Here is a 12,423-nt window from a genome sequence, read left to right on the forward strand (position 1 = left end):
GCACTCGGTGGAACTCTTATGAGGTACATAGCTTAGCCAATGGATGGTACTCAATTATTTCCTGTCTAGTTCATTTGGATTACTACTGTCTGAAAATATTTTTAAAATTAGTATTTGAAATATCTTGTGCATGAAAGCAAAATATACGCTACATGAGCAAGGCACAGCCGTAGATCAGGGTAAAGGATGACATGGTGATACTGAAGACTTTTCAGTAACCAATGTTCCCTCTATCTTTTCCATGCACGCATGGGACAGATTTTTATGTGCAATGAGGCATGTGCACAACCAACAGAAACACTAAACCTAACTGTGGGTACTCTATTCATCAGCTGGATGGCATTTGAATTTCTCCTAAACTGTGCATCTTATAAGGAACATTGCCAGGTTATGTCCACACAGCAAAGTTATTTAGAAGTTATGACCATTATTTCAAAATAACTTTGCGAGTGTCTACATGACGCAACCAATATTTTGAAATAATTTCAAAATAGCGGATGGCTTATTTCAAAATTGATAAACCTCTCTGTACAAGGGATAGTGCCTATTTTGAAATAGCCCCTATCTACACAGCCCCTGTTTTGAAATAAGCCATAGTGCACCCAACGGCTCTATTTCCAAATAGGTTCTCTGTTGTCTGGACGCTCTATTTCAAAATAGCGATCAGCTATCTCAAAATACATTTTGTTTGTAGCAGCATTTATTCAAAATAAGCTATTCCGGAAAATCTCTTCCAAAATAGCATATTTTGAAATAATGCTACAGTGTAGATATAGCCCCAATGACCTAAAATATCCTGAAATTCCAGAATTTAGGGATGAAGTTCTGGCATCGTGGGTCAAATAATATTATTCTCATCAAATTCAAAGGGCCACGTTTTACCCCAGAAATGGATTCTTATATTTTATGAATTTAGGAAAAAATAGAGGCCATGTGGCTCAAGTTGGTATGAGATCATAACATCTCCATCTGAAGTTCACTTAGTGGTCCAATTATCAAGGGTTAGACTGATCATGGATGTTTTGTTGTGTTGACAGAGTTCACTTGTGGTACAACTTATTTTTATCTGAGAATGACTTTCATAAATAGAATCCTAGATTGAATTACAAAGATTTTTTTTTAAATATGGGCCAATCTTGTGGGACGATGACTTGAATGGGAGTCAAGGGCAGTCAGCCCATCATGAGAACAGGCCCTTCATCTTTCCTTGGAAAAAACCAGATACTAATGTGCTGCTTCCCATTCTTAAAGCTGTTTGTCTGTATATAAGCCCCTTTATCGTATCTATGAAAAATGTGCAGAAAATTATCAGTCATGAGTGTTATAAAACCAAGTTTATTCTGCAATTTTCATCATACTGAATTGCATCTCTTTGGTAAAAATAAACTTTTTATAAACATTTTAATTAACAGAGATTAGCATACAAATAACTAAATTCCTATAAATTGTCTTTAAAATGGGTAAAGAAAAGACTGGAGTGGGGTGGTGGGGGGAGCAATTAGGATTGGTCAGCTACTGGCAGAGTTATTCTAAGTAAACCCAAGACATCTCTTATGCTATGCATAGGAAAATAAGATAAAGGGCATATTTTAAAAACAACTCCAGGTGCTTTGATCAGAAAGCATTATTACAATTTCATTTTTGAATAAATAATTGTTACAATGAATTGGCAATTATAAATGTCTTATCACTATATTATGGCAACATAATACTTAAAATTATGCACTTTTTACTTTCTTCAAACTAGAAGAAATGTACATTTGTAAAACAGTCTTGGTAATGGCACTGGCAGTTATGTGAAAAATGTGCTATCAGATAATGTCAGGTGCAATGTTTAAAAATACTCTTTCAATAAATATTTGAATACACCATTATTAACATATATGAATGCTTTGCTATAACCAAAGCTTTCAGTTTTTATTCTAACAAAGAAGTTGAATGACATGAAACTTCCATTTTTTACGTTGACGATGCTGTGATTTTCACAGAAGCAATAATTTGGTATTGAAATTTGAAAAACTGATTTTTGTACAGTAGTCACATCAGTATTTAATAAGGTAGCCTCCCTGGTAAACAGATCTCATACACTTCATTTTAAATAAGAATTGCAAGTGACATTAACACTTTCCCAAAGCCTTTTAACAACTGCTAAAAATATAGTTAAACTGACTATTTGGTATGAACTCTTTACATACTGTCACTGAAAAAGCTTATCACACCCTTCAATTTATACTATATACATCACGGCCCAACTCAGACCCCAAGATGTGTACATGAAAGGTTATGAAACGATCTAATAGTACAGATACGGTGACATTCATATCCCCTGCAACTTGAGGCATTGAGATCTGAGAAGCAAGAGATTGCAGGAGGATACCACAGCCCTTCTGCTTGTTGGAACAGAGAACTGAGAGTAATGTGGGGGTGGGAAGGATGGAGCAGTGCAGACTGTAGCAATGGGTGCACATTAGTTACATCAGTGTCCTGTGCCCTATTGCCACTTGCCCAGAAAGGAGGATTCCAATCCCCTGTATCTTCCAGTTTGTTCATTTAGGCTTTATGTAAAAAGGTACAAATAGCACCCTTAGCTTTTTGATAATTACAGAATGATTTTATTGCTCTGCCTTTGCATATGAAGATTAAAATAGATTATAAACCTATCTCCCTGTGCTGATATGCTACTTAGCATGAGTGAGAGTAAGTGATTCCAGTGTAAAAACGGAAGTTAGGCCTCTACTTAGCATGGAGTCTTTCAGTTTGGAAAAAATCTGATTTTTAGGAAATGAGTAAGATTTGAAGTAGCTAATATTCTTACTATGCCACGCAGCAAGAAGAGGAGTATGAATACAGTCTCCAGAATTTGAATATTTAGGGCATGGGCCAGCTTCCTTTACAGTTAGCAGAAAGGCTGTGATTAGTTCTAGCAGGAGCTTAATATGACACTTATTCCATTGTGCTGAATTTAAATAATTTGAGCTACAGAAAACTTGAACAAATCGGAAAGTGATATCTCCATAGTTGAATCCTTATGTTTATATTGCTATAATAATCATTTACTTTTACATTGCTGTATTGAACTCATTTTGCATCAAACTGTATGAAATAAGTATACTGGGAAACACTAATGAAAGCAATTTCAAGCATCAACATGTACATCTCAGTATTAAGAAATCCCATGAACTACCCAGTCTGTAATTAAATTTAATGGGGGTTTTCATTTGTTTGTTTTTCAGTTGTGAGATAATTAATTTCTGATACCTGTTACTGAACAGATATGGTTGGCTAATGCTTGAGATATTTAGCAGAGAATGCAAATGAGGAGACTCAAAATGGAGTACAATTGTATACCATTGTTTCCACAGTATAGGTGGACTGATGGGTGTGTGCACACAATCATGGTGCCACAGAGACTGATTTCTCTCTCTCGCCTCTACTTTTTAAACCTATCCTTAAAAACTAAAAGCGGAGCTCTCTAAAATCCACTGCCTCTAAATATCAAAGGAGTGCTGTAGATGACTGAATACCTTGAGGCTTGATCCAAAGTTCATTAATTCAATAGGAGCAACTCCATTATCTTCAACAGGCACTGGAGCAGAACCTTAGAACCGCAGGCCTTCAGGAACATGGCTGTATGAATACTTAAACTGGAAGGCATAATTATACAAGCAGGATACATGGAGAAACTGACAAGTAAGAAAATACCAAACTCTAAGGCTATGTCTACACTAGAGAGTTTCGGCGACAGAACCCACGGAGCATCCACATTCCCAAGGCATTCCGTTGACAGTGAACTGACAGAACGTAGCACTTTTGCCGACAGCGTTCCGCCACTCCCCCATGAGGCAGAATGCCTCTGCTGACAGAAAGCCAGTCTGGACATTCCAGGGGGCATTCTATCAACAGACAGGGCTTCCAGGACATCAGGCAGCCCTAGCTACAGTGCTTCCAGTTGACCATTCTGTTGAGAGTGTGCCAGGCAGCCTGGCTGCTTTCTGTTGACAGCGCAGATCACTCTTTTGATCTGCTTTGCTGTCTGGCTGCAATCTGACAACAGAAGTTTGTCGGAAGATACCTTCCAACAGTAACTTCCATTGACAGATCACTCTGGTGTAGACAGCCTAAGAGCCCTGTATCCAAATAGCCAGAAAAATATTATCCCATTAGTAACAGGCTAGCTTCATTTCTTTTAGTTAGATCCAGCCTTGTTCTGAACAACCAAATACTGGACATGAGTTCACATATGGATATACAGTATTTGATTCTAATTCTAAGCTATCTTACCCAACACTTAAAAGCAGCAGCTTAAACAAACAAGTGGCACATCACACTGCCTCTAAAACACAATCAGAATGACTGATTTTAAATTTTATACTATGCTGAAACCTATTTAAGGCATTCTTATACTTGCAGGACAGTTAAATTTATTGTAATGTGCCTGCATATCCATTTCTTTTGCACAAAATACTAAAAGCTTGCCCCTGTCTGCATCAGGAAAATTTTAAGCAATCAACATTGAGCTTGTTAAAAAAATCATTACACTCAAATACTATAACATTCTTGTCCACAGAATGTTTGGGTTATAAAGACTATTACTGCTAACGTGATGAATTTAAGGAACTTCACCCCCACCCCCCAAAATATGAAGAGCACCATGATTCACAGTGTACACCTTAAGAATGCCATGCTGTTGGACATACACTGTACTTCTAAGGATGGTGAAATCGTACATACAGTGTGAAGCCAAAGCACAGTGATCAGTAGACTTAAACCAAAGTTATGGCAGCAGATACTCAAATGCACGTAGCATATTTGGAAATTAACATAAATTAACTCCGTTTTTCCTAAACTTTAAGGAAATTATTATTTTATGCTTCTCTTAAACATGACCCAGTATTCCTTCCAGCAGACATTTACAATGCATGAATTGAGACAGCATGACCTTGTTTTCTAACAAAGTATTTTTTACACCTGAAAAAACAATCAGCAAAAACCTTAGCTACAATGTATTCAGTAGTTGGGGAAAAAATGGTAAGTGGCACATGTGCAGTGGCAATTTCCCAGGGTTTGCTACACCAGTGAAAGTGATTTGCATCTTGAGCAGGGAGAGGGGAAAATCACCTCCACTCATACACAGTGAAATCTGCTCTTGTGTGGAGTAGACCAGCACAGGAGTAAATTTCATCCATCATGTGTATTTGAACCTATGTATTCCTCTGGAAATGGTCAAATATTCAACCACTGGTCATCAAAAAGTATACAATTAGATTTTTCACATCATGAATCTCTCCTAATCTGAAAAGATTAAATAAAACCTCACATCAGCAATGATTTAAAAATAAAAGGTCAAAATTTAGCATAAAAAAAGTAGAAAAGAAACCAAGCAAGTCCTCTTATGGCTTTGATCTTCCTTGTGAAGTGTAAAAGTAGAAGAGTATTGCCACACTTATAAAAATATATACGTATATATTCACACTAAGAAGCATTACTATTTTTTCCTCTGCTTTTGACTTTGGGCTTTTGCAGTACTTATTAGGGAACCCAAGCACGTGCTAATTCCAGCAAGGTGGAGCAGAGACCCAGCTGCCTCTTTCAACTCCTCATCAATTTCTTGACATAATTCTTCGAAAGCTTTGTTATTAGGCTGACTTTTGTCAGAGGTGTCTCCACAAGGTTGTGATGCATAGCCACTGTCTCCAAGAGGGTCTTCATAGTCATTGTCTGTATCCACTTCACTATGAAATCCTTCACTGCCGTCGCTTCCTGCATGGCTGGCCTTGGAGATAAATTCATACACCTCATCAACAGAGGACAAGGAAGACATGCTGGATCTAGATGCACAACGTTGTGAAGACATGCTGCTAGCACTGTAATTGTGATCCTCCTTTGGATCAATATTAGTGGCTGCAGAATCATTTTCTTGCAGATTTATGGAACTGTGATGATTAAATGCACTGCCATAACTCCTCTTGTTGGGTCTTTTACGAGGTTGGGCTCTCTCACCTGTTGAAAGCAAACAGGTGTAAATAAGCAAAATAGCTCACCCTAAAATCTGCCATCTCAGGAAATCTATCCAACTGATGTCCAAAGATAAGATTTCTAAACTAAGTACTTGGTTTATATAAGGTGTGATGAATCCATCATTTAACAAAAAGTAAATACTGGAAGATCTTAATATTCAGCAAATCGTAAATATGAATAGTAGCAGTAGAGAATGAGGCTATTACTATAGAGAAAGGAGAACCAGGCTAATGGAAGAAAGCAGAAATGGAGTCCCTGTAAAACTGGAGAATGTTGGCAGAAGAGACTGACTATGCAGGATAGCCATCCTACTGCCTCCCTACTATTTATAAGCTAGCCATAATATCTCTTAACAACTGGTCCATGGATCAGCACTAGTCCCTGAGGTTTCCCTGACACAATTTAGGAAGGGAGAAAGACAGTCCCTGTTCTCAAAAAGGATGAGAAATACTGAGCTCGAGTGTACCTCATATCTGAAATTTTCAGTTATAAATTTTTTTAGTTCTCACTAAAGGAAAAACTGTGCATAAAACTGTTTATGCTTACAATCTAAAATCCCTTGTTCAATGGAAGTATTTAACAGCATCATTGCAGTAGCAGCATCAATATCAGATTCTGTAAAGAGAGGAAGCAAAAAATTAGTTTTTATTTTGGCATGGGATGGTAAACAAATAATCTTGCTAAAAAGTAACAGTATCAACAATAATATGCATTTATAGTTAGGGACACAAGAAACTGGAATCATGAGTCAAAGAATCCCAAACAGGCATGACTACGGTATTTTTAAAAATTAGCTCATGGGCAATGAATAAATGTGTAGAGCCCTATGTGGATATAAAATGTGACTTTATTAGAACTACCACTGCAGAACAAATCCCAGTGTATTTTAGTGGTGATACAAACATCATAATGTACATTTCTAATATAGCTTAACAGAGTTGAAGTCAAGGAACAGTAGTCTCACATTTGGTCATTTTGTATAATGCATCATCAGTCTGCAAATGTTATACAGATGCTATTCGTAACAATACAATTTAAAGATTAGCCACGTGCCACCACAGAGACTTGCCTTAAGCATCCTTGGAACTTATTCTACACACTACATGTTGGTAGAATTGGTGGGTGCATTAGTTAAATAAGGCACTAATTCAATAAGGATGAGTAGCATCTTTTTGTTAGTGCAATCCAAAGAACTTTCCTTGCAATATCCCTCATATTACCCACAAGTCAAATTGAACGACAGCCAAGGAGAGAAACCAAACTATTCAATTTAGAGAACATGAAGGTATGAATAGGCAAATGAAGACCTAAAATTACATAAAGCATGTAAAAGCTGTACTTTTACTCATAATTGCACTTGTAGCTGTAGAAAGTCTATACGCTATGGACTGCAAGAGTATATCAGTTTCTTCAAGAGGCCAGCAACACTGGACAGTGCTGTAAAACAACTAAAAGTTTCTAACTGAGCTGGAATCAGAAGGTTTAGTAATTTGCTCTCTGCTCACAACGAAAAAGCTATTGTTATGTTCTCCCTAGAGCTACTGAGCACACCTTTTTCTGATGATACGCAGGACTATTCTGTCTAAAAATAATAGTTGAACTAAATTATGTCTATTTTCCCATCTTACTTTTTATTTACATCACACTTTTCCAAAATATGCTTTGCTGCAAATACAGTAAAATCTGGATTATCCAGAATTCAGGTAACCAGCCTGATCAATTGACCGATACACGCTTCTGGTGGCCAGTGCCAGTTAATTAAGCCTATGAACACTGTGGTTTCCGCAAGGGCCAGGCATATGAACATACGGAATTGTGGTTGTCGTGGTGGCTATGGTGCTGGTGGAGTGGGGCCATATCTGGCATATTTGATTATCTTGCATGCCCAAGGAACTGGGGGCACCCTGTAAGAGTCTGTAATCTCCTAGGCTATGTTATTTCAGAGCATAGTAAATGCATTTTAAACAGGCAATCAATAAATGGGCCTCACATTCTCTTCCTGATCTTCAGCAGAGATAACAGGATCAGAAAAACTTATTTCTCTCTTAGGATGCACCTGTTTATGGCATGGTAGAACAATGTGTTTTAGAGGTGGGAACTCCCCAGGAAGTAGCATGGATGTCTAACCAAGGAAGAAAACAGTGGGAGTAAGCATGTATGCGGCGTGTTGGCTAAGGAAATGTACTAAGGGAAAAGAAGCTGGCTACTAAGAGCTTTGCACTGTTAAGCATCTGTTCAGGTTTAAATTGGTGGTACGTAGCACACTGTGCAGCTCTGTGTTTTGGGGATGGCAATACTATTATTAATTCTTATTATTAAATGAATAGCTATCATCCTTTACATACCCAGGAGTTATACATTTCCATTTCAAGAGGAAAATAAATAATCACATTGGGTTAAATTGCTCCTTAACCAGTGATGAATTTAACTTAATGGAAGCACCAGAATAATTCATATACGTATCTCATAGAACTGGAAGGGACCTTGAAAGGTCACTGAATCCAGTTCCCTGCCCTTATAGCAATTCTGTTCAGTTTTTTTTCAAATCTGTACCTCACCTCCCTCTAGCACCCAACAGAATCTAAGTACTCTGCTAGATTTTTCATCAGTCACATTTAGAAACATCTCTTCCAACAATATTATTGCATCAGTGTAACGAAGAGAAATACTTGGCCTTATTATTTGTACTCTGGCAGCACCCATTAGGGTCCAACTGAGAGGAAGATGTGGTCCTTGCTCTGATGCAAGTTACTATCCAATTTAGGATTCAAAACAAGTGGCTCTAAAACTGGGGTTGAGGGATAGAAAAGGACAGTAGAAAGAGGCTCTACAAAGTGATTTTTTGTGTAACAATTTGGATAATTGCTAGGAAGTACATGTCTCCAGGTCACTGAGACACACAAGCCACCTCACCACAACAAGGAATGGAGAGAACTTGAGAAGAATACTTTAATATTATTTTTGCATGCTACAAAAATTAAGAACAAACGTTTTCTTAGCAGTTGGTCAGTTCAAGATTCAGAATAAGTAATTTAATACCCACCACCTCATCCCCCGAAAACTGCTATCAGGAGAGATTCTGTATGGATACTTTTCCATCTTTGCTCATGACATGAAACGTCTAGTAGAATTTACTATTGATCAGGCAAGTCCTGAATTCAGTCATATACAACAGACTTTCTCTGTAGGAATTCTAGTTCAGTTTCTAGGATTCCTACAGAGAGAGCCTGTTGCATGTAGTGATGTTAATATTTCCTCTAACCTTTTCCATCCATGTGTGGAATACGTTTTTATGTAAACTGAGGCATGTGTGAATGTGCAGCACCAGTAGACAACCTAGCTGCAGATACCTCTGCTAATCAGCTGGGTGGCATTTGAATCTCTCCTGGAGTGGCTGCCACGGTAGATTGGTTTAAAATCAAGTTTCCCACCGATACTTCTTCACGTATTTCCTAAACAATGGTGCAAATCTGATCACTAAATATCTTCATTTATAACTCAATACAGCGTTTTACAACATCTAGGATGGTATATTTTGCGTATTTTTTTAGATAGCCTGAATTTTATTAACTTAGGGAACAGGACATATACTACCTGTGACAAGCTGGAGATGCAACTGTAGTACATTAGGAAAGAGAAGTTACTCACTGGTGTGGTAACGATGGTTCTTCGAGATGCGTCCCCGTGGGTGCTCCACCATAGGTGTCGGGCTCGCCCCGGTGCCGCAGATCAGAAACTTCTAGCAGTGTCTGTCGGGTTGCGCATGCGCTGATGCGCGCCACTCCCCTGCGCGCTCTTGGCCACGTGCGAGATCCGGTCCCCGCCAGTTCCTTGACCAACCGCCCCGGATGCTCCTGAAAAACAACGGACAGAGATCCAAAGCAGGGAGGACGGGCAGGTAGTGGAGCACCCACGGGGACACATCTCGAAGAACCATCGTTACCACACAAGTAAGTAACTTCTCTTTCTTCTTCGAGTGGTCCCTGTGGGTGCTCCACCATAGGTGACTACCCAGCAGTGACCCCAACTAAGGATGTGGGTAATCGAGTCATGTGCAGCTCGCCCTTGAGAGGACTGCTGTTGACAGACGTGTATCCTCCTCGAACACCCGGTGCATGGCATAATGCTTGGCAAAGGTGTCGTAAGAGGACCAAGTCGCCGCTCTGCAAATGTCTTTCAACGGGATTCCTTTGAAGAAGGCCATCGACACCGCCAATTGCTCTGGTGGAGTGAGCCTTGGGCGGAGCTAGCAGAGGGGTCTTATGGAGCTTGTAACAGTCTTATGCAGGATACAATGTGAATCGAAATCCTCTGGGAAGATAGGCCTTCCCCCTTCGACCTGGGTGCGACAGACACCAGGAGTCTGTCCGTTTTCCGGAAGGACTTAGTTCTGTCTATGTAAAAGGCCAACGCTCTCCTCACGTCTAGCAGGTGCAGCCATGCCTCCTTGCTAGAGCTGTGAGGCTTCGGATAAAACGAGGGTAATACTATTGGTTCGTTAATGTGGAACTCCGAGGAAACTTTTGGAACGAAGGCTGGGTGTAATCATAAGGTCACCACTTCCTTTGAGAATACTGTGCAGGGTGGCGTTGCCATTACTGCTGCGAGTTCACTCACCCTGCAGGCTGATGTAATCGCGGGGAGGAAGGTTGTTTTCATGGTAAGCAGTCGGAGGGGTACCGTAGCCAATGGTTCAAAGGGCAGTCCCGACAGCATCTGGAGTACCAAGTCCAAACTCCATGATGGTGGTAGCGGTTTCCGTGGGGGGTACAAATTTACCAGCCCCTTTAGGAACCTCGTGACGACAGGATGGGCGAATACGGTAGGCCCTTCCTCTTTGTGTCGAAACGCTGATATAGCCGCGAGATGGACCTTTAGTGAGGATAAGGAGAGTCCGTCTCGTTTCAGCTCCAGCAGGTAGTCTAGAATTACAGTTACAGGGATGTCCGGAGGACACAGCTGCTTGGAAGAGCACCAGGAGGTAAATGACGTCCACTTCTGCTCATAAGTCTTTCTGGTGGAGGTCCTTCTACTGCACTCCAAGACTTGTTTCACTCCCTCCGAACATGTGCTCTCTAAGGCGCTTAGCCATGGATTAGCCAAGCCTGTAGGCGGAGCCCCTGAGGATATGGGTGCACTATGGCCCCTTGAGCCTGCGTGAGTAGGTCCGGCACTATCGGCAGGGGGAGTGGTGGGCGGCATGACATGCGCAGAAGCAGGGGAAACCACTGTTGTCGGTCCCAGGTTGGGACTATGAGTATCATGCGTGCTCTCTCCCTTCTGGCTTTCTCTAGAACCTTGTGGATGAGAGTTACGGGAGGGAACGCATACAGTGGAGGGCCCTTCCATGAGATCATGAAGGCGTCCCCCAAGGACCCCCGTCCTATGCCTGCTCTGGAGCAGTACTGAGGACATTTCTTGTTGTGTTGGGTGGCAAACAAATCCAACTTGGGGAAACCCCCATTAGTGGAATACGTGTTGGAGCAGGTCAGAGTGGATCTGCCACTTGTGCATGAATGCAAAGTGCCTGCTTAGTTGGTCCGCCTTCACATTGTGGACACTGGGTAAGTATGAAGCTTTTAGTGTTATCTTGTTGGCAATGCACCAGTTCCACAACCAGACTGCTTCTGCACATAGCGCTCAGGATCGGGCCCCTCCTTGTCGATTGACGTAAAACATGGTGGAGGTGTTGTTGGTATTGATCCCGACTACTTTGCTATGCAGGTACTTCTGAAAGCGTCTGCACGCGTTGAACGCTGCTCTGAGTTCTAGAATGTTGATGTGCAGTGTCTGTTCCATGGGAGACCACAGCCCTTGGGTTACTTTGCTGCCAATGTGTGCTCCCCATCCTATGTGGGAGGCGTCTGTTGTGAGAAAAAATTGCGATTTGTGGCTGGTGGAAGGGCACCCCTACTAACATGTTCTTGGGATCTGCCCACCATGCCAGCGATTTTCGCACCTCCGTCAGGGGCGATACTACCCTGTGTGTGGTATGGACTAATGGACTATAAACGCTCGCCAACCACTGCTGCAGGCTTCGCATGTGCAGCCTGGCATTCTGTACCACGAACGTGGCTGCCACCATGTGCCCCAACAGTTGGGAACATGTTAGGATTGGCAGCGTGGGGCTGTACATCATAACTTGTACCAGGGATTGGATCGTGCAGAAACGGGCATTGGGTAGGTATACTCTTGCTGTAATAGAGTCTATACGTGCCCCTATGAATTCTATATCTTGCATGGGCTCGGTCTTTGACCCCTTTTAGTAGGCAGTCATCCAGATATGGAAAAATGAACACACCCTGCCTGTGCAGGTACGCTGATACCACCGCCAGGGTTTTGGTAAAAACTCTGGGCACTGAAGAAAGACCGAATGGAAGGACTCTGTATTGAAAATGCTCTTCG

General features: G+C 41.0%; 1 protein-coding gene across 3 annotated transcripts in view; it reads right to left on the minus strand.

The window, feature by feature from the left end:
- Window positions 1-1,319: 1,319 nt before the first annotated feature.
- FOXN2 (forkhead box N2) overlaps window positions 1,320-12,423 on the minus strand; it is a 72,715-nt gene continuing 61,611 nt past the window's right edge. For all 3 annotated transcript variants that reach the window (XM_074990014.1, XM_074990015.1, XM_074990013.1), the window contains exons 5-6: window positions 6,565-6,633; window positions 1,320-6,000 (exon numbers count right to left, since the gene is read on the minus strand). In XM_074990014.1, coding sequence (XP_074846115.1) covers window positions 5,486-6,000; window positions 6,565-6,633 — 584 coding nt within the window. In that variant the 3' untranslated portion in view covers window positions 1,320-5,485. The remainder of the gene's footprint in view (window positions 6,001-6,564; window positions 6,634-12,423) is intronic.

Source organism: Carettochelys insculpta, chromosome 3 (genome assembly GCF_033958435.1).
Source record: "Carettochelys insculpta isolate YL-2023 chromosome 3, ASM3395843v1, whole genome shotgun sequence".
NCBI lineage: Eukaryota > Metazoa > Chordata > Testudines > Carettochelyidae > Carettochelys > Carettochelys insculpta.